We start from the raw sequence: 23,334 nt of genomic DNA, 5'->3' as shown, positions 1-23,334 counted from the left end.
TAACTTGAAGAAATTTTCCTATTTCAATTAACAGAAAAAGGGATTTGAAAATAATTTATTTAATACTAATTTTCTTTTTCTAAAATTTTAATGAAATCTTATCATAAGACTATATTGAGCCTAGGTTTTCAAAATTAATAGGTAACATGATTGTGACACATGACAATTATATATTTAAAAATGTGATATGAGTTAAACTATCTCATAAATAAATAAATATATACTAAGATAACAAAAATGATTTCTGTTAATAGTTTATCATAAATATTATTTAAAAGTAATTTCTATTTTTAAAATTTTAAACAAAATATAATTGCAAAATAATATTTGATGATATTTTTATTTTAAGTATTGTGAAATTTGTTAGAATATTTTATGATTAAAAATATATATACTACAAAACTATAAATTAATTTCTAAAAAAATATTTCAAAATTATTAAATATTATATTTAAAATTTAAAATATTTAGTAGTAATTTTAAGATAAATTCTATTTTAAAATATTTTAGAAAAATATTTGTAAAATAATTTATTTAATAATGAATTAAATTTTAATTAAAATATTATTTTTCTATTTACTCTAGTTTTTAATGCACATTTTTATCCTAAATTTTGTTAAATAAATGTCATTTACTAAATTATTTTTTTCTCTATCTTCTTTTATTTCGTAATTTTCATCTCTTTTGAACATGTTTTTTCTAATACATATTATTAATATAAAAATAAAAACTAAAAACTATCAAATATTCATGTTGTTGATATAAAATATTTTATGGAGCAGTGAATACACAATAATGTAAGGTTTCCAGTTTTTAAAGTAAATAAAAAATTTGTCAAAAATACTACATTCATATTATTACTTTTCATGTTTACACTAACCACTATTATATTTTCACTTTTAAAATGGAAAAAACCATTTTTAATCCTAGAATTAACGTTGACCAAAAAAAACTAAGGTTAACTAATTTAAACTTAGGATTTAGATTGAGTGTTAGGGTAATGTTAAGGGTTTAGGTTTAATATTTTTGCATATATAAAATTATATATGAAGTCTTTAACATAATAATAATTATTTAAGAAACAGCATTTGCATTAATAAACAAACATTTTTATAGAGTGATAACTATTACTATACAAACGCCTAATCATTATTGTGGCAATAATTTACGTAGGCAGCATGACAACAATGACAAAAAAAAATCAACATGAGTTTGTAAGACGAAAAGAATATCCGAAGATAAGGAAACAGAACCGTACCTTGTATTTTTCTTGAATCAATAATTATACTTGGTGATCAAATATGAGGGAGTTTAATTATATATATATATATATATATATATATATATATGTGAATAATTGTAATTCTTTTTAGTTTATGATCTTTTTAATTAGAATTTGAATAAAAGAAAATTAACATTATATAGTCTTTTACATTTTTTGGTCTAAGATTTTTTTAAAAGGATAACTACTATGAAATATTTCTTGACAACTTTTTATTTCTTTAACGTTATTTTTTCTTCATGATTTGAATAAAGGAAAATTAACATTAAGCAATTTTCTTGGTTTAAGATTTTTTAAAAGGATAACTACAATTAATTATTTTTTACATTTATTTTTTTCTTTATGATTTTATAAAAGGAAAATTAGTGTTAAATATTGTACAAACTGATTTTTGTTTAAAACACATGTCACAATCTTAAACTTTTAATTATCATGTGTCGCGATCATGTTAATTAGTAACTTTGAAAAACAAAGTTTCATTGGTCTAAGATTTTTCCAAAAATATAATTACTCTCAAATATTTCTTGACAGTTTTTTTATTTCTTTACAGTTATCTTTTCTTCATGATTTCAATAAAGGAAATTAACATTAATCAGTATTTTTTACAATTTTTTTTGGTTTATGCTTTTAAAAAAGATAATTACGATTAAATATTTTTTACATTTATTTTTTCTTTATGATTTTAGAAAAGAAAAATTAGTGTTAAATATTTTACAAATTAATTTTAGTTTAAAACACTTGTCACAATCTTAAAGTTTTAATTAACATGTATCGGGATCGTGTTAATTACTAACTTTGAAGAACCAAATTTTATTATAATAAGAATTTTTTTTTTGTTTAGAATTCAGAAAAAAGAAAAATTCTGAAACAATTAATATTAAATGAATTTTAACTTTTAAATAATTTTTTACAATTAGATTATTCAAAATTCGTATTTATTATATAAGTACATATATATTTTAATCATTATATATTTAAACACATGTAAAATATTAGAAAAAATTATTATCAAATAATCTTTTACAATTATCTTTTGTTTAGAATTTTAAAAATTATTGTATATATATATATATATATATATATATTTAATTATGAGATATTTTAACAAATATCAAAATTTTAAATATATAACTGTCATGTGTCACAATCATGTTAATTAATAATTTTGACATGTGTTTTAAACTAAAATCAGTTTGTACAATATTATCTTTTGTTTAGAATTTTAAAAATGGAAAATTACTATTAAGAATATTTATAATAAGATTTTTAATTATGAGATAGATTAACACATGTCACAATCTTAAAGAAAAAAATAACTATGAAAAATAATATTAAATAATTTTTAACTATTAAAAATATTTACAATTAGATTATTCAAAATTCGTTTTTATTATATAAGTACATATATTTTTAATCATTATATATTTAAAAACATGTAAAAATATTAGAAGCAAAATTACTATTAAATAATATTTTACAATTATCTTTTGTTTAGAATTTAAAAATGGAAAATTACTATTAATAATATTTATAATAAGTTTTTAATTATGAGATAGATTAACACATGTCACAATCTTAAATCTTTTGTTTAGAATTTTAAAAATAAATTACTATTAATAATATTTCTAATAAGTTTTTTAATTATGAGATATATTAACACATGTCACAATCTTAAAGTTTTAATTGCCATGTGTCGCGATCATGTTAATTAGTAATTTTGAAGAACCAAGCTTTATATAATAAGATTTTCCAGTTTTATTTGTCTCTCTGCTTAGTTTTTTTTTTTTTGGGACAACACATGTCTTTGTTTAAATTACCTTATTTGTATAAATTCTGAACCTGCTGCCTAGAAAAAGCAAAACATTAAAATCCTGCCTCTTGACCAAAAAAAAAAAATCCTGCTTCTTGCCAGAATTCCACCACTCTTCTTATAAATTATTATTACTAGGGATTAATCCGTGCTACTATTTTTACTTTGGTTATTTTGATTAGTAAATGTTAACTATACAATTAATCTTTTAGACATTGTATTATGAATTGTATGTTTGTGTAAATAATTGAGTGCTTTGTATTTATGGGTTATATAATAGAAAATTTTCATAATTTTAGATTAAAATTATTGTATTCTAATGTTGATGTGAGTATTTTTGTGATGTTTGAATTTTGTTGTTATTCGTGTGTTTAACCTAAGTGATATTGGTGTTCAACGATTTATTTTTTCTGGAAATAGAAAATAATGGCATTATTAGTAGAACATATCAAAATGTATCTAATTACACATATTGTATATTTACACATATTTCTTTAGAAAAAAACCAGAATAATATACATTTTTCAGATAGATGTTTAATGTAGTTTTTCATTTCTTATATTGTATATTTATTCATTATTTAGTTTTCTTATATTTATTTATTCTAATTTTGTTGTTTTTATATCTAATGGTAATATTACGATAGATGTTTAATATAATATTACTATTTTCTTATATTTTATATTTACTTATTATTCATTTTACTATACATTCTCAGATAGATGATTCATGTAATTTTTCTATTTTTATGTGTCGATTCAAAAAAAGGTACAGGCAACTAAACCTGTGAACTCAGATAGCCTTGTGGTATGGTAGCGAGACCCAATCTTGAGTGAAAAAGATACCGCGGCTTCGATCTTTTTCAACATAATCATCGCGCAGTAGAGAACGGTACTCCTTAGCCACACTACGATCGGCAATGACGATGTCATCACCTAACAAAGCGTAGTCGAGAAATGGTCTCGTCTGATGAGGATATGCTCGTAATGCTGCCAACCACACAATAGCATGGTGGGACAACGCGAATAGAGCCCAGGAGCCGTAATAACCCAAAGGTTGGCCCACTTGAAAGAAAAGGGCGGGCACTCTCGTCTTTCAACCCCACTATACTATTGATAGTTGTGGGGCACTGTGTACTTACAGCCTCTACGAGAATCAAGTGAATGGGGCCGGTGCATGGCGAACGGAACGATTCATCAAGCCATTTCTCGCCTCAACCCCCTAAATAGGAAGAAGGGGACGAGGTGGTACTTGTGATATTTCGGCTTGGGACGCATTTTATTTGGCAGGTATATATATACTTATTAATTATTTTTCTTATATTATATATTTAATTATCTAATATTGTGATGATGTTTAATTTATTTTTTCTATTTCTTATATGTATATTTCTTATATGTATATTTACTTATTATTTATTTTATTATACATTTTTCAGATATTTCTTATATTATATATTTACTTATTTTAGTTTTTCTTATACTATATATTTACTTATTGTTTAGTTTTTCTTATATTGTATATTTATTTATTATTATTTTACAATACATTTTCAAATAGATGGTAAATATATTTTTCTATTTCTTATATTTTTCTTATATTGTATATATACTTATTATTTATTTTTCTTGTATTGTATATTTACTTATCTAATATGACGATAGATGTTTAATGTAATATTTCTATTTCATATATTGTATATTTACTTATTATTTATTTTACTACACATTTGTGGATATATTATTAATTTAGTTTTTTTTACATTTTATATTGTATATTTACTTTTATTGTATATTTTTCTTATTTTGTATATGTAAATATTTTAAATTTTTTTACTTTTGTATTAAATGATAATATTACGATATATGTTTTATGTCATATTTATTTATCATATATTTTATTTACTTTTTATTATATTATATATTTAATTATTCTAATAGCATGATATTAATTTTAGTTTTTCTATTTTTATATTGTATATTTACTTTTTATATTTTTATTATATTTTATATTTACTTATTCTGTTATTACAAAAAAAATTAATATGATATTTCTATTTATTATACTGTATATTTACTTATTATTATTATACTATACATTTTCGAGATAAATGCTTAATTTTGTTGTCTATTTCTGATATTGTATATTTACTTATTGTTTTTTTTTCTTTTATTGTATATTTACTATTCTGATTTTTATTCTTTTATATCAGATGAAAATATTACATTAGATTTTTAATGTAATATTTCTATTTCTTATATTATATATTTACTTATTATTTATTTTACTATACATTTTTAAGAGAGATGTTTAATTTTTTTTCATTCCTTAATTGTATAATTATTAATTGTTTATTTTATTATATTTTTATTTACTTATTCTAATTTTCCTACCTTTATATTAAATGATAATATTATGATAAATGTTTAATGTAATATTGTTATTTCTTAAATTATATTCTTGTTTTTCTTACATTGTATATTTATTTATAGAAATATTTACTTATAAAAATGTTTGGAAATAATAAAAATTATATATTTTCAGATAGATGTTTAATGTAGTTTTTGTATTCTTATATTTTATGTTTATTCTTTATTTATTTTTAATTTTTATATTGTATATTTACTTATTTTAATTGTTTTTGTTTTATCTAAAATTCTAATAATAGAAAAGATGTTTAATATAATATTTCTAGTTTTATATTTTAATTTACTTATTATTTATTTTACCATACATTTTCAGACAGATGTTTAATGTAGATTTTCTATTTCTTATATTGTATATTTTCTTCTTATTTACTTTTCTTATATTTTATATTTACTTTTAATATTATAATAGATGTTTAATATAATATTTTTTATTTTTTAAATTGTATATTTACTTATTATTTATTTTACTATATATTTTCATATAGATATTTAATTTAGTTTTCATATTTGTTATATTGTATATTTACTTTTTTATTTTTATACTGTATATTTACTTATTCAATTTTTTATTTTATATCAAATAATAATATTACATTAGATGTTTGATGTAATATTTATATTTACTTATATTTATTTTTCTTATATTATATATTTATTTATTTTAATATTACGATAAATAATTAAAATAATATTTCTATTTCTTTTATCCTTTATTTACTTTTTTATTTTACTATACATTTTTCAGATAATTGTTTTAGTTCATAATAAATTCAGGATGCTGACAAGATAAAACTAGGTGACAAAAAAACGAGGATAAAATCACTCTTCTTGAATGTTTCTAATCTGACTATTTTGTAAAGGGGAAATTGTTTTTAGGCCCAAAAACAAGTATATTGTCATATTAGACTAATTTCAAATTTGTATCATTTTTGTATATAATGACATTTTCTATTTATAAAATAAATCAAATAAATAGTTTTACAAACAATCCTTTTAGAAAAATAGGAACTACTGATGAAATACCTATGTTAAATTAGAGGTATTTTTTTGTTGGCAAAATGTTTAAATCAAAATTGCAGATTTTGTTCTACGGAAAGCAAAATTGACATTCTACGAAGTAGAAAATAAAATCGACATTTTCATTAAATCTACTAACTAACGAATACGTCATCTACGTAAATTGAAGTAATCTAAAAGTATTGCAATAGACATGCTATGTTTAACCTATCGCCTAAAATATTTAGAACACATAATCTACACATTCCTCAGATATCTAAAATCTATAGAAATTGAGTTCAAACATGTTTAGTGTATTCTACATATAGTAAAACGCATATTTTATGAATAAGTATGAACAATTCTGAAAATATGAGAAGAAAATATTTGGAACAATTCTAAATAATATTCTCTAAATTATAGTAAAAAGTATTTGAATCTATGATACAATATACCAAAAGGTATATTAAATAAATAAATACTAAAATTAGTTTTTAATTTAAATATATCTTAAAAATTTGAAGATTTTTATTTTTTTTGTTTAATTTTAACTATAATATCTAAATATATTAAAACAGTAATTTATAATTTATAATTGACATTTGATGGACATTTTTACCTTTTGAAAATAATTAACCTAATAGAACAACAATTAATGTTTGACTGGTTTCCCCGCTACCACCTGCAAACCGTTACAAATCGCTTCAAACCGTTCTAAACCTCTTAAAATTAAAAGCTGGTTTCAGTTTGCGTCTGCGGTTGCGGTTGGATTAAAATATATATAAAATATATAAAATTAATTTTTAAAAATATTTTAAAATTTTAAAATTAAAATGAAAAATGGAAATATTACAAATAAAAAATATAGAAAACACTTTATATATTAATTTAACTTCACAAACAATATTATAACTTTGTTTTATAAAAACTTTAAACTAGTCGTTCATTAGAATTTTTAAAAAATCAATATACATACATATATAAAATGAAACAAAATATTCTTTTAAAAGTTTTAATATAAAACTTGAAAAAATATTATTAAATTATAACTTTCAACTAATTAAAATTAAATAAATAAACATAATATTATTATTAATCAAATTATATTAATAATTATTATATTTTATCATAATAGTATATTTTATATTTTTTATAATGATATAATATGTTTATTTTGATAATTTATTATTAAACCGCTGCAACATATTATAATCAATCAGTCACAAATATCCTGAAAACATAACACTTTTTAAACATTGTATCAAAACGTTAAATAACGCTTGAAACCGCAATCACCCGCACTGGTAACCGCTGCATTTAAACCAGTCGTGTCATTTAGCAAGTGAAATTAGCCTTGTGGAACCATGTTAGTGTTTTTTGGCCTAAAAACAATTTTTTTCTATATAAAAGGCAATTAGATAGCTTCTAATCAAATAACGCGGTCTAATTTAGTTTAGGGAACAGATTAATGTTCGGGAAAAAGACACTAAAGTTTTACAAGAGTATTGTAAAACGTCAGACTCGTAATTCTCTCTAACGCCAGTCGCTTGCAATCAAATGGTTTTCAAACAGTATTTACAAGAGAAGCTTGTTTGAAATTTGAAATATATACGTCGAATTATATTAATATGATAAACTAACAATATAAAACGTATTTATTATTTTTCATTATAGCTTTCCTCTGAAGTCTTTAAGAATCGTACAAAGAGTCAAAGACAAAAGCGAAGTGTGACGACAGCAGTAGAGAGGGATACAACCGGAAACTAAAATCTCTTATCTTCTTCCCCCTCTCTTACAAAGTCATCAATTTTTGGTGTACATTTAAGTTACAACTTACATGCACTTTTGAACAAAAAGGAAAAAAAACCTTTTCTTTTTGCTAAAAGATTTTCTATTAAGGGGAAAAAGATTTACATGCACGTAAAGGTTGGGTTTAAGTTAAAAATAACATTATTCTTTTATCATGTGCAATTTACACGTGTATGTTTTTGAACCCAAAATTTAGTTATGATATACTTTTTTTTTGATCAAAAGTTATGATATACAAACGATCAGATTATATAAGTATAAAAGTATTGTAACTCCCCGACCGCCCACAGCTAATGGGCCACTCACGCCCGCTCTCTCGGCCCGTGGACCTCATCCCATCCGACGGTCGGTCGTTAATTTTTCCAAGGCTCAAAATCATTGTTTACTGACCCTGCAATCACCACCCGACCTTTCTCCGTGTTTTGGCCTCCCTTACACGGTATCGCGAATCACTTCCCGATAGATCATCCATCCTTTCACTACTCCAGCCCAAACACGCTTAACTCTAAAGTTCTAAACGGATGTGTGACGGAAAAAGTAAGTCAACTTTGATGACATAGATAGCCAAATCAAATCTCTTAAGCCTTTTTACATATCACAACTCGGGATGTTATAAGTATAGTACATATGTTACATGTACATATAGTTTGTGTTTGAAATAACGTAGCCATTTTCGTTTATATATCTCTTTTATTATCTAAGAATGAATTTTGCTGATTTATCATATTTTCCATAATTTTAGATATTTTCGTATGTATCATGTTTTATTATGTTTTGACTGAGTCAATTTAATAATTTAAATAATATATTCATTTTACACTTTGAAATTAGAATTAAAATAATAATTATTTTGACTTTGTAAGTTGGGACTATCTTTTTAGTTTTATTTTTCTTGGATTAATATTGGATATCCCAAACTTATAAAAGAACATAGATCAATTATTTAATTTTTTCTACTTTAAAATAATTTATGTCTTAGAGTTTTCACACATATTAAGATAACACATAAACTCTTGATTATAAATATTTTATTTTTTGCATTTAGCTATTTTCTATATTTTTAACCAATCAAAATTCAGTACGCACAATTAATTTTTTGAAGTTTATAATTTTTCATTATTAAATGCATTGAAAATATAAAATATGTATATTTTAGAAACAATTTTTGTTTCCAAAATATAGACCATTTTGAAACGGAATATCGTCTATATAAATATTTGATATTTTCTTATTTTCTTATTATTTAAAAGTAGTTTATATGAAGTTAGTAAAAAAGATGTACGTTTTTCAACAATTGAAAACTTTGCTAATAAAGATGTAATATGAGAAAATCTAGAATGCCAAATTTCTAAAGGTCAAAACTTAAGAATACTATATTATAAATACTTTGAATTAATTAACACGTGATGCCTAATTTAAATCAAATTTAAATATTTTTGGATATATATATATATTAATCTGCACAAGGTGCGGTACTTATCTAGTAACATAGTAATAGGTATCTGAATTTGAACTTTATGACATAAACTTAGACATATCAATCGAATTAAATCCGAATTAAGTTTCACATTGAAAGCGAAATGTAGTAGTATGATACCAGCCTCACTGACCAAAGAAATGAAAATTATAAGAACTAGATTCGTAGATACGTTATGGGTTAATGCATGTTGGCCAGTTGGTCCTAGGCTACGGTTTAGATGTTTGACATGGCAGATTTTTATCTAACGAACTTGTCCATCAGATTAGTCAGACTTGTTTAGGTTATTAACCTCTAACCTTTTTTTGAACCGGTTAACCTCTAACCTTGATTTGATCATTGGTTATATTTATAAACTGGTAGCACAATATATAAAGATGCTACGATTTTCCATGAATGTATAATAACTTTGGAAAACTAAAATGTTGATTATAAGAGCATCTCCAATGTATTACTCTAAATTTTACTCCAAAATGGTACAACTCCAAAATGGAGTGATGTTTTACTCCAATGTATTACTCCATTTTTTACTCCAAAAATAGTTAATAATTTTTAATAGTATCTTATACTTATAAAAATTTACTAATTAACCCCAACTATTTTATGTTTGCAAAAATACTTAAAAATATAATTTATTTAAATTAAACATTTATTATTAAAAGGTACCAAAAATCATAAAAATAGAATAAAACATAATGTATAAGTTGGTTCAATAATAAGCATTATAATATTTTCCCACAAATGATCGATTAATGCATTTCGTAATGAAAAATGAGTTTATTTATCTTTGATATTCTTAAATCGAGTAATTTTTTTTGAAATCAGATATTTAAATCATTTATTTTATATTAATTTTATTTTATATTATTTTTGTTATTTAATTATGTTATGTATTTTATATCAAATTATTAAATAATGAAATACCTTATGTTGTTGTATCATTTTAAAATATTATTTAAATAAGAAATAAGAACATTAAATATTTAAAGGATCATTTTATAAATAAAAAAAGTTCAACTCCAAAATGGAGTAATGTGTAAGGGCATCTCCAACCCTACTCCATTTTCTACTCCAAACATCATTTTGGAGTAAAATCCTCTCCAACCCCATTCCATTTCTAACTCTAAAATGGAGTAATGGTTAGGGTTACTCCATTTATGGAGTAATCTTACACATTACTCCATTTTGGAGTTGAACTTTTTTTATTTATAAAATGATCCTTTAAATATTTAATGTTCTTATTTCTTATTTAAATAATATTTTAAAATGATGCAACAACATAAGGTATTTCATTATTTAATAATTTGACATAAAATACATAACATAATTAAATAACAAAAATAATATAAAATAAAATTAATATAAAATAAATGATTTAAATATCTGATTTCAAAAAAAATTACTCGATTTAAGAATATCAAAGATAAATAAACTCATTTTTCATTACGAAATGCATTAATCGATCATTTGTGGGAAAATATTATAATGCTTATTATTGAACCAACTTATACATTATGTTTTATTCTATTTTTATGATTTTTGGTACCTTTTAATAATAAATGTTTAATTTAAATAAATTATATTTTTAAGTATTTTTGCAAACATAAAATAGTTGGGGTTAATTAGTAAATTTTTATAAGTATAAGATACTATTAAAATTATTAACTATTTTTGGAGTAAAAAATGGAGTAATACATTGGAGTAAAACATCAGTCCATTTTGGAGTTGCACCATTTTGGAGTAAAATTTGGAGTAATACATTGGAGATGCTCTAAGATTACTCCATAAATGGAGTAACCCTAACCATTACTCCATTTTAGAGTTAGAAATGGAATGGGGTTGGAGAGGATTTTACTCCAAAATGATGTTTGGAGTAGAAAATGGAGTAGGGTTGGAGATGCCCTAAATCCAACAAAAGCCTCCGAATATCATAATGCAAGTCGTATAACAAACAATTAGAGACGGGATGAGGTAGCTCTACTGGTTAGAGCCTTGGGGGCCAATTGTCATGCTCCCGGGTTCGACGCCAGCCGGAGGCGAACTGCCTCTTCCATGTCACCATTAGTGGTACTGGGCTTCGGCCCAGGTTAATACCCTCCCGGGTGAAGTGGACCGCTGCCTGACCGGGCCCAGGGATTGACCCGCGAAGCGGGGAACCCTGGATTACCAAAAAAAAAAAAAAAAAAAAAAAAAAAAAAAAAAACAAACAATTAGTCTTTATGAGGCGTAGTTTCTACGCTCATTTCTCTCTTTTTGCAGGGACATCATCTCCTTTGCCCATCTTCCTCATCACTCAATCTCCTATACCCACTAAAATCATCTATACCCATACCTCTTTAATGAATTGTGGAAAGACTAAACTGACCTTGGTTTGTTGAATGAAAACCGAAAATTGTAATGTGATTGGGTTGGGTTTGTGATTGGAAATCGTTGGTTTGGGAAGTTTGGTTAATGGTTTTATAAAAAAAAAAATTAATTGAGAAAAGCTAAATTAAAAAAAAACCGAAGCTCCGTGGTGGGTCTCCCGTCTCCTCTACCTCCCCGCAGCTCCCCCATCGGGGCTCCATCCGGCTCTGTCGCCGCAGTTTCTCTCCTCCTCCTCCATTTTCAAAGTGTTTCCGGAGGTCTAGCATTCCATCGGCGCAAATAGAGTTGGGTATTGCAGGTAAACTCAGGACCCCCAACTTCTCTTGAGAAATGCATGTATTTGGAATCGAGCTAGGAGCAATGCACAACGGCATTGTTTAGTTGATGGGTCAATTAGTATAGCGATTTGGTATAAAATGCATTAATGTGGTTGAATTAAACGTTGATAGATGCGATTCGAAACCTTAGTGTTTTGGATTATTGTTGGAAAACTGGGAAAAGTGGAATAACTAGGAAAACTCGAACAACTGGTATAACTGTGTTGATCTTGTGCGATATTTTTGGCAGGATACAATGACCAATAACGTATTCGTACATTTTACATATGAAGACTGCATGTATGGTATATCTGTGAAGGCATCAGTGGAGGATGTGACGTTGTCAATGTTACAAGAAAAGATGTATAAGAAGCTTGGGTTGGATGAAAGTAAGGAAAAACTGAAATTGAGCTACATTCCGATGGTGAGACGTTGCCAGAAAGCTGTAACTATTGCTGATGATGACGATCTTTATGTTTACCTCGGAAGTGTCGATAAAGAGAACCAAAGATGTCTTTTGGTTGTGGAGAGTAGTGAAAGGTCGGGACCGAGACCACAAGATAGACTTTCGATAGCGGGTAAACGTTCTGTTGGTATGAACTACAACGATTTGCAGCTATTGGAACATGAAGTTGGACCTAATGCAATTACATTGTACGTTGGTGAGAACCAAGAGAATAACGAGGTGCGTGCTATGGAGACTGGTACTGGTAAGGAGACTGACACTGGTATGGAGACTAATACGGCTGCGGAGACTGATACTGGTATGGAGAATGATACGGCTGCAGAGAATGAAACGGTTGCGGAGACTGATACGGCTGCGGAGACTGATACGGCTGCGGAGACTGATACGGCTGCGGAGAATGAAACGGCTGCGGAGACTGATACGGCTGCGGAGACTGATACGGCTGCGGAGAATGAAACCGTACATCCAACCGCCGATAAGTATGTTGAAGAGCCACCTGCAATAGTACGGAGTAGTTGTATAGAGGAATGGGCCGATGGTTTGAGTCTCAATAAACATGACGAATTTCCAAGTAAGAAGGCAATTCAGGAGATGGTGGATAGAGCTGCATATAGTGAATGTTATCGTTATGTCACTAAAAAGTCTGATCGAAATCGATTGGTGATAACATGTTCGCAAGCTGACTGCAAATGGGTAATACGAGCTTCAGGGATTGGTGGGACAGAAATTTTCTCAATAAAAAGCTACACGAAGATGCATACATGCTCGCGGACACAACAAAGTGACAGCAACGACAAGAGAAGAGCGTCAGCAGAAGTAGTGGCAAGTTTTTTGAATGAGGAATTCCCAGGAGATGTGCAAACTCCAACTCCAAAAGATATTAAGGCTCTGGTTAAGTCCAAACTTGGTGTCATGATATCCTACTCCACAGCATTGCGTGGAAAGAATTTGGCTTCTTGTGATACACGTGGTAGTCCGGAAGATAGCTACAGGATGATGTATAGCTATTTGTACATGTTAGAGCAAATGAACACGGGAACAAAAACTAGTGTGAAATTGGATGACTCAGGTAAATTCAAGTACCTCTTCATAGCGTTGGGAGCTTGCATTGAAGGGTTTGCAGTTATGAGAAAAGTGATTGTTGTCGATGCAACATGGCTGAAGAACGGATATGGGGGTGTTCTAATTTTTGCCAAAGCTCAAGATCCTAACCGTCATTGCTATCCACTTGCGTTTGCTGTACTTGATGGAGAGAATCATGCTAGTTGGACCTGGTTTTTTGAGATGCTTAGAAGCGTTATACCAGACTCTTCTGAACTGGTTTTCATGAGTGATAGAAATGCAAGTCTGATATTTGCCATAGCAAACGTGTACCCTCAGGCTCACCATGGTCATTGTTTATGGCATTTGAAGGAAAATGTTAAAGGGCATGCTTCTAACGTCAACAAAGATGTAGTCGGGCATAGATTCATGGAGCTGGGAAAGATGTATACAATGGCTGATTTCAATGCTGCTTACGAAAAATTTAAGCTAAGGTTCCCTTCAGCTTACACGTATGTGGAGGAGAAAACTGAAAAAGACAAATGGGCAAGGGTTTTTTTCCCCCGTGACAGGTACAACTTGGACACAAGCAACAGCGTGGAATCAATGAACAAAGTGTTTAGAGAGGCAAGGAGGTGGGCCTTGATACCAATGCTGGATTGTATCATTAGGACATTCTCTGATTGGTTTAATCAACGTCGGAAGGATGCTGTTTCACAATCATTGGGTACCAAGCTAGTGCCTCTGGTTGAGAACTACTTGCACGATCTATGGGTTCTTGCGCGAACGCTACCTGTGCGGGAGCTTAATAGTTATGAGCTAGAGTACGAGGTAAAGGATAGTAATGGGAAGATGTTTTTGACGAACTTGATTGCCAAAACTTGTACTTGCAAGGTGTGGGATTATGAAAAGATTCCTTGTCTGCACGGACTGGCTGCTTACATCTATTACACTAATCAGGTGGATAGTGGGGGTGGTAGGAGCCGTGATATCAACATAGTATATCATGAGTTGTGCTCAAAATACTATTGGACGGAACTGTGGTCATTGGCGTATTGGAGGACAATTTATGCTGTGCCAGACATGTCTGTATGGGAAGTCCCGGATCACATCAGGGAGCTGAAGATCATACCTCCGGATCCTATCAAGCGTAAGGGAAGGAAAAGAGTTAATAGACTTCCATCTGGTGGAGAACGCCGTAGGAGGACACAAAACAAAAAGCGGCCTAGGCAAAATTTTGGTTTCAATTGGCTGTTATTTGGAAATGGTTCAAGCACTTCAGAGCAGAACACGGCCTAACCACGATTGGTTTCAATTGGCTGTTATTTGGAAATGGTTATTTGTATGTTTTTGGAAAACTCTGGAAAACTATTTTATCTTCTTTGTAAAACTGCATTGTGTTTCGAGTGTGACATTATTATTATTATGACATTTACTATTATGATTACTCTAGTCTAACTAATAATTCAATTAAACATATTTTTTTCAAAACATTTTTCAAAAATTATGAAAACTCTTACTATCTCCATAATAAGCCTTATAGTTTCACTCACACTTTGTGAATGAAGAACATGTCACAAAAGAGATTATCAGATAATGTTTGTTTCCCAAATATTTGTGCAGTGAACAAGATAAATATCATGTTCAAGTACTAAAATCGAAAGTAAAACAAGAAAACCAAACTGAAAGCATTGGTAACACTGAATAAATTATAAACCACAGAAAGTACAACTATGAGCAAATCTCGTAAAACTAGTATCTTATGTAAAACTAAGAACAAATTTCGGGGAGGGAAATGAAATTACATTGGCGCCAAAACATATGAGGGAAAATAATTATTTTAATTATTTTAACTATTTTCATTATTTTTCTCTATGTCACGTCCCATCTCTCTGTCTCCACTCCATCTCTTTATTGATCCCATCGATCCATCTCTCTCTCTCCACTCCCCCACTCCATCCCTCATTCCTCTCTCTCGATCTCTTTCGGTTTCTCCCATTTCTCTCTGACAGTAAGAACTGAAGCATGACTCATCCCGAAGAGGAGTACAGTCACATGAAGGCCTTGAAGAGACACAACGACATGCTTGGTTTCGTGGCTGATGCGGAGTACGGCGTCCCGACCAAGTGCCCGTGTGGTGGAGGTATCATTCCTGAGGTATCTCCCTGTAACAAGTTTCCCAATGATTTTGATACGCAACCTGGAAGGAGGTACTTCACCTGCAAAAACTTTGAGGTAATTTTCATGTCGTGCAAAACTGGTAAAACTTGTATAACTAGGAAAACTAGGAAAACTAGGAAAACTGGAAAACTGGAAAACTGGAAAACTGGAAAACTGGAAAACTGGTAAAACTTGTAAAACTTGTTAAACTGGAAAACCTGAGAAACTTGTATAACTTGTGATAAAACTTGTGCAGAATAATGGTCTCCACTTTCGTACGCCGTGGGTGTTCGCGATTCAGGACGAAGTTACAAAGTTAGTACACCGTGTCGAAGAGATGGCTGAGGAGATTGATCGCCTCAAGTCTCAGCTTTACCAACTTCACCGTCCATGATCCCATCTTGTTGCTCTAAGTTGTTGTTGTTCTAAGTTGTTCTTGGGGATGTTGTTGTTGTTGTTCTACGTCGTATGATGGTACTTTGATCTATGTTGCTACTTTCTTTCTCTATGTGTGTGTCTTATGACTTAAACTATCTATCTAATGTTTATGTGTTTTGTGGTTTACTTCTCTATGCGTGTGTCTTGTGACATTATACGAAAATAACAAGTTTGCAACATCAAACCAAAATCAAGAAAATGATTAACTAAAAGTCGAAAATGATTAACTAAAAGTCACAGACCAAATCTATATCATGATTCAGGACGTGAAATTGATTAATTAAAATTCGAAACTCTATATACGAACTTGCTAAAGTCGAAACTAATTGACATGAAAATGATTAACTAAAAGTTTGCAACATCAAACCAAAATAACAAGTTCAAAGTACCATCAAATCAAAATAACAAGTTCAAAGTACCAAAAGCAAACATATAAAAGACACACAAAATAAGTTCAAAGCACAAGACATTGTGCTCTTAAGATCAAGTCACAACCAACATAGATGTGTACTGGATGTCACAGCAGCTCGGACCAAAGGGAGTGACGTGAAAGACCATGGAACCTTCGAGTTTGAAGATGACAATGTCTCCTATTCGAAGGTCATGTGCCTCAGCGAACTCCTTCCAACCTCGGGTGAGTCGCCTCTCTTCTTGTATCACTTGCCATGTTTGATCCGTAGCGTCGGATGTTAGTGTCCATGTGTTCCCATTCGTCTTCCCTTGGATGTGCTTGGAGAAAAATACAATGGGTATTGTCTGCAATCAAGATTTGAGGTAAGTTACACAAACAAGGAAGAAATCAGGTTCTTGCAATCAAGAAAAGGCAATAGAGAAAGTGTGTTTACCAAGTAAGTCTGGAATCCAGGAAGCAAAGGTTGGAAGAAATGAAGTTCTTGCGGTTGCGCCATCTGCAAACAAGAAACAAAAGTTAGACAAATCAACTAAGTTAGACAAATCACGGACCAAATCAATCAAGAAACAAAAGCTAGACAAAGTTAGACAAATCATTTTGCATGTCAAGGAACTTGCTAAAGTCACAGACCAAATCTATATCATTTTCAGTTTAATTCGACCATTTGCTATAAAAGAAAACTAGCAAATGAACTCAATCAAGCATCATGAACTCCATCGAATGAGCTACCATAAAATTCTCAATTTTCAGTTTAATTTGACCATTTGCTATAACCGAAAACTAGCAAATGAACTCAATCAAGCATCATGAACTCCATCGACTGAGCTACCATAAAATTCTCAATTTTCAGTTTTATTTGACCATTTGCTATAACCGAGAACTAGCAAATGAACTCAATCAAGCATCATGAACTCCATCGACTGAGCTAGCATAAAATTCTCAATTTTCAGTTTTATTTGACCATTTGCTATAACCGAAAACTACCAAATGAACTCAATCAAGCATCATGAACTCCATTGACTGAGCTAGCATAAAATTCTCAATCAAGCATCATGAACTCGATATAACCAAAACTAGCATCATGAACTCGATCAACAGAGCTAATTCATGAACTCAATCAATCAAATACGCTAAGCAAAGCCGTCACTCCATCGATGGACCGAATCTAAAAAACCCTAAGCTACTTAATTAACCATTTGGTGGTGTTGCCATGGGATTGCCATCTAAAAAACCATAAGCAACCTTAAACAAAGATGACGTTTTCTCCATCCGAGGTAAACTTGATCGATGGAGAAACAGAACCGACGAGTAAGACATACCTTCAGTTGTGTCGCTATCGGTGGGATTGGCCGTCGCTGGTCTCCTCTTTGGTGGGATTGGCCGTCGCTGGTGGTCTCCCTCGGTTGTGTCGCCGAAGGGAAAATGGAAGAAAAGGGAAAATGGGGGAGAATCGGGGGGATGGTTTGGGAAATGGAGAAAGGAAATTGGTACAATTCGGTTTTTGGACGGTTAGGTTTTAATTTCGGGTCGAAATTAGGGATTGGTTCGTGGTCCAACTCAATTCGGTTATTCCTTCGGTTAAGGTAGGTACAACCGGTAAATACTTCAAATTTTCTAGGGTTAAATGTAATTTTCGGCTTTTTATTTAACTTTTCATTTTTGTTTTGTTTTCATGTCTTACGGAGATTAGAAATATAGCTGGGTGGGTATAGGAGATGATGTCCCCTTTTTGCATGCGAACCTGATCAGTCATCAACATGAAATCGACAACTGGTATACATATTCGTTGTTTTTTATTCCTCTATCTTTATTTTTTTCCTAATTTGTCAACTTCTGAGGTGCATCATTTATGCATTTTATCATACATTTGATGAGACGGATTCGTTTACCATATAATATTATTAGCTAGCTGATGTTGGAAAGAAATAAAGTATACACTGATATTATAGATCAATTTAAGAAATCAATTCTATGCACAAAACAAAAAAGAGAAACAGTTTTGAACAGAGACAGAAAATACATAGTTAATTACAAGTTTTTGTCAGCAAGTCGTGGTAGGAAACAATAATATGAAGGGCCTACTTTTTGTAAAGCGACCTATAATTTTCCCCCTAGAATCTCATGATCTCTGGTGTGCAGGCTGTACTTTCTTCTTTTCAGTTTCAATATTTTCTCCTCCTTTTTATTCCAACTTGTTATAGTGATATTAAGATTCCTTTTTTTTTGGGGCAAATGATATTAAGATCCCATTCTTATTTCACTATTTAAATGATTTACGTATCTTTTTTGTATACACTGTTTCCTATCAAATGTTCTTTCTCCTTTTGCCAACTGATATCTCTATTATTAAAATAGAAATACAAAAATAAATTAACTTTTCGTTTTTCAATTTATTTATACAAAAATGCCATTGAAGTAATAAATAAAACTACCTTTTTTTTGGTGTAAAATAAAACTACCTTTAACTATAGTTGCCTTATCAGACTTATAAATGCCTTTTCCTAATTTGAATTTTGACAAAAAAACACGGCAACAATAACTTAAATTAATAAGTATGTTATATCCGTTGGTTGCATATTAGGTTGAGGGGATATATTTAGGAATATTGTTTTTTGATGGTTTGTTTAGATTGAGGAGATATCTATTATTTGTATAAGAGATTTGAGAATATAAATTTTTATTCAGATATTAATAAAATATGATTATTACCTTTTAAATATGGAATATAAATTCAAAATCATATGAAAATATTGATGAAAAAATTATACTTATTATTAATATATTTTTTTAAAAACATTTTTTGCCTAATATAATTTATATGTTTGTGTGTTTGTATAATCATATTTTGTATGATATGAATTTAATGGAATATATTATTTTTGTAAATATATTAAATAAATCAGTTTTCATAAGTATGTACTTGTGTCTTTCCTTGTATCATACATATATTTTTTTTGTAATCATATTTGTGTTATCTTTGATCATATTTGCGAATTTGTTTTTAGAAAAATGGTTAGTAAAGTATTTTGATAATTGTATTGAATTTGTTATATTGTTAATTAAACTATACATTTGTTTCATAGCTTTTTAACACATTAATATGGTACTTTATTTTCAAACAGTAAATTTAAAAAAAAAACATAACCAACCCTATAGTTTTGTTTAGTAATAAAACAGTAATTAAATAGATATATTAAATAATAAAAAAATGTTTTTTATAAATTTGGAGTTATTTAATTTCGTATATAATTATAGTTACATCACTATTACACATAATATTACACATAATTTCAGCCAAAGTAGTGAGTTCCATGCTTAAAAGTACTTTCTGAATTATATTAAGTTTGTGAATTTCAGATTTTAGGAAGTGTGTTAAGAATGGATCGTAGGAAACAAATTGTAAAAAAAGAAATCTATTACTATAAAATAGGGTTGTTTTCCTCCTGTGACACGTCGGATGCCAGGTCAGAAATAGAGTCTCTGTGACGCCGACACCTGTCGCGTTAAATGAAACGCAGCGTGATGGTCTGTGATTCCGGTTGGGCTTAATTTGTGTTTTATGCGGCCCATTACATCGATGACCAAGCAAACCCTAATCCACTTGCAGAGACCTCGCCTTCGTCCTCCCTGTCTCCATCGGCACCGAGCGTGACGAAACGGAATCTGTTTTAACTTCTAATTTGTTTTTTATTGTATTTCTTCCACCGTCGAAGAGCAGAACCGCCTCTGTTTTCTCTGGGTCGGCCAAGAGGAAGCATATCATCGTATGAGGGAGAGAAGAATAACAGAGGGATGATGAGTGATACGCGTAAGGGCTACGCCACCGTTGAAGATCTAGCAAAAATACCCATAACCGGAGCTTCAAATATTAATGGCGGCGGGAGGAAATCACTTGGAGGCGGAGGGGAGAGAAAATTACTTGGTGGTGGTGGTGGTCGGAGTTGGTGTATCTAACAGGGGCCTCCTTCTGTCAACTTCTCCATGACACCGAGCGGCTTCAGTTTATAAACAGCATAAGAAAAGGTCCTCTTGGTGCTTATATCAAACATGTCATTGAACTCTTATTTGAGGTTTCAGCTTCCTTATTTCATCTTTTGTCTGCAATAATGTTATACCATTCACATATGTGAAGTTGAATTTGATTTGGTTCTTGCAGACAAGGCAATCCTTTACACCAGAGCCAATGACGTTTACACCAGAACAAATAAACAGAAGTTTTTTGTGACAGCTTAAAGCTATCCCACTTGGTTTAGCTATTTATGATTTACTTCTGGTCATGCTGGTTTATTTCATTAACCGGTTTGTCGGTTCACTCAACCATCATATCAATACAAGTCAGACCTAGATCTAGACAACATTAACAAGGGACTAACGCCCGAGACATTATCCAACATGAAAAGGGTTCACAGCCGAGTCCTCACCTTAGCCGTTCTCGACGTCGCAGATCCAGATCTAGAAGAAGTACACAGCCACACAACCACATATCTGTACCCTCATACTCAAAGGAAGATGGGGAACAAGATTAGTACCATATCTATCACACCCCGTGCCAAATCTCTAAGAGGGAGAAGAGGACATGTAGATCAAAGGCTTACCGGATAGATCTGAAAAGTGTGAGATTTGGGTCTGGAGAATTCCAAAAACGCCGACTTGGTCTGCTCACAACCACCACCACCACCAGTTCTGATCGCCGGCGAGGAAAGAAAGAAAGAGAAGAGAGATCTCGGAGAGAGAGAGAGAGAGGAGTGTGACGGCTAGGGTTTCCGGTCTCCGGGAAATCTCTGCAGAGCTCCGCTACCAGTTTCTGAATAGGAGAAAGGGAGGAGGAGGCAGCTCTATTTATAAGAAACTGCAGGAACCCTACGTCTCATTGGCTATTGGGTCGTAGAGAGGCCCGTTATCCTTAAAAAAAATTGGGCCAGGAACTGGGATGTTACAATTAGGATATAAGTTAAGGTTCCTAATTCTAATAGGTTTAGGATTAAGATAAGTTCCTAGATCACTTTGTATTAGGTAAAAGTTAAGACCTATATAAAGAGACCTACAATGTAAGATGATCTCAAGAAGTTAAGAAATATAAAACGAAGAAACTGTTTTATACAAAGCCTTGCATACACACGTTTGATCCTTGAGACTTTATTTCCGGGTGGGTTTCTCAAGACAAGCGCTCTCAGAAAACGGCGGTGTAGATAGGTGAATTCCTCTCAATAAAAAATCGCTGTTTCCAAGGTGAAGATAAGAAACCGGGTTGTTTCCAAGGCAGTAAACAGTGAAACAGAGAGGTGACTACTATAAACGGAATCATTTCTGAGGAAATTACACTTCGACGAAAAAAGTTCCAACTTTAAACAACTTTGCATCTTGTTGACCGAAGAAATTATATAACCATGTGGCTGAGTTAAGCGAACAGCTAGCGAATCCCCTCCCCAAAACAAACGAAAATTGGAGGCAATATGAGACAAATAGATGACCCGAGAAGAAAAAAAACAAAAAAAAGCATAAACTTGTTTCAAAAGAGCCAGTGGCATCTCTCACTTTTACTGCCTCTACTTCATAGACAAGCCACGAATTCTAGGCACATCTTCCTTCTTTAGTCCTTCCCCTGAGTATCTGTTTATATCACATCCAGAAGCAAGAGAAACAAAAACAGGTTAGTTTATAGTAGATATTATGCTGAAAATGAATCATCTAAAGACATAATAATCAACTGAGATATACCCAAGAGATGGTGAAATTATGAGTCTTCTCTTATCACCAGCTCGCATCCCTGAGAGTATTAAGAGATTCATCAATTTCTTTTTAACATTTATAAATTCAGTTGACATAACCTTACTGGTTAAAACATCATTCAATACCTTCAACACCCTTACTGAGACCTTTTATGACCTTTTCTCCACCTGCAAACAAACAAAAATCGCCTTAGCGAACAAAAGGATTGTCTGATCGAAAAAAAAAACAAGAAATGCTCTCTTCTTCGTCCTTCTTAAAGATACAGAGATGGATACGAAGGAGGTAAAGAGAGAGCGATTCTCTCTCTAGAAGAAGAAACTATTTATTTTAAAATCATTTTTTACATCTCTTTGCCAATGTCTACACCTACGTATATAAAGAGTGAAGAGTTGCAACCAATAGTTGCAATAGTTAACCAAAAGTTGCAAAGATTAATGAAGAGTTGCAATGGTTAGTAAAGAGTTACGATGGTTAATAACCAAAGATTGCAATTAATTAATATGGTTATTACCAAATGTTACAAACATCAGTAGTTGCAATTTTTTATTTCTCTAGTTGCAATTTCATACTAACAATTGGTAATGGTTCACATGAAACATT

The 23,334-nt window shown here is 30.1% G+C and overlaps 3 protein-coding genes and 1 long non-coding RNA gene across 4 annotated transcripts; 2 read left to right on the top strand and 2 right to left on the bottom strand.

Annotated features, from left to right (window-relative positions):
- The first annotated feature begins 12,743 nt into the window (after positions 1-12,743).
- LOC130501666 (uncharacterized) lies at positions 12,744-15,293 on the top strand. The gene has a single exon (XM_056996498.1). It carries the CDS (start codon positions 12,744-12,746, stop codon positions 15,291-15,293), a length of 2,550 nt encoding a protein of 849 aa, XP_056852478.1.
- A 307-nt stretch (positions 15,294-15,600) lies between these two features.
- Positions 15,601-16,724, top strand: LOC130501667 (uncharacterized). Its single transcript, XM_056996499.1, has 2 exons — positions 15,601-16,229; positions 16,411-16,724. Exons 1-2 carry the CDS (start codon positions 16,020-16,022, stop codon positions 16,546-16,548), a joined length of 348 nt encoding a protein of 115 aa, XP_056852479.1. The 5' UTR covers positions 15,601-16,019; the 3' UTR covers positions 16,549-16,724.
- A 351-nt stretch (positions 16,725-17,075) lies between these two features.
- Positions 17,076-17,600, bottom strand: LOC108832331 (B3 domain-containing protein REM7-like). The gene is made up of 3 exons (XM_056996497.1): positions 17,556-17,600; positions 17,438-17,500; positions 17,076-17,348 (listed from the first exon to the last, which is right to left on the bottom strand). Exons 1-3 carry the CDS (start codon positions 17,598-17,600, stop codon positions 17,076-17,078), a joined length of 381 nt encoding a protein of 126 aa, XP_056852477.1.
- A 4,515-nt stretch (positions 17,601-22,115) lies between these two features.
- Positions 22,116-23,056, bottom strand: LOC130501665 (uncharacterized). The gene is made up of 3 exons (XR_008939843.1): positions 22,860-23,056; positions 22,723-22,771; positions 22,116-22,614 (listed from the first exon to the last, which is right to left on the bottom strand). It is a non-coding gene; the product is annotated as an uncharacterized LOC130501665 (long non-coding RNA).
- Between the last annotated feature and the right edge of the window lie 278 nt (positions 23,057-23,334).

Source organism: Raphanus sativus, unplaced genomic scaffold (genome assembly GCF_000801105.2).
Source record: "Raphanus sativus cultivar WK10039 unplaced genomic scaffold, ASM80110v3 Scaffold0251, whole genome shotgun sequence".
NCBI lineage: Eukaryota > Viridiplantae > Streptophyta > Magnoliopsida > Brassicales > Brassicaceae > Raphanus > Raphanus sativus.
Note: the sequence above shows the minus strand (reverse complement) of the source record. Positions and strands in the feature narration are given on the sequence as shown.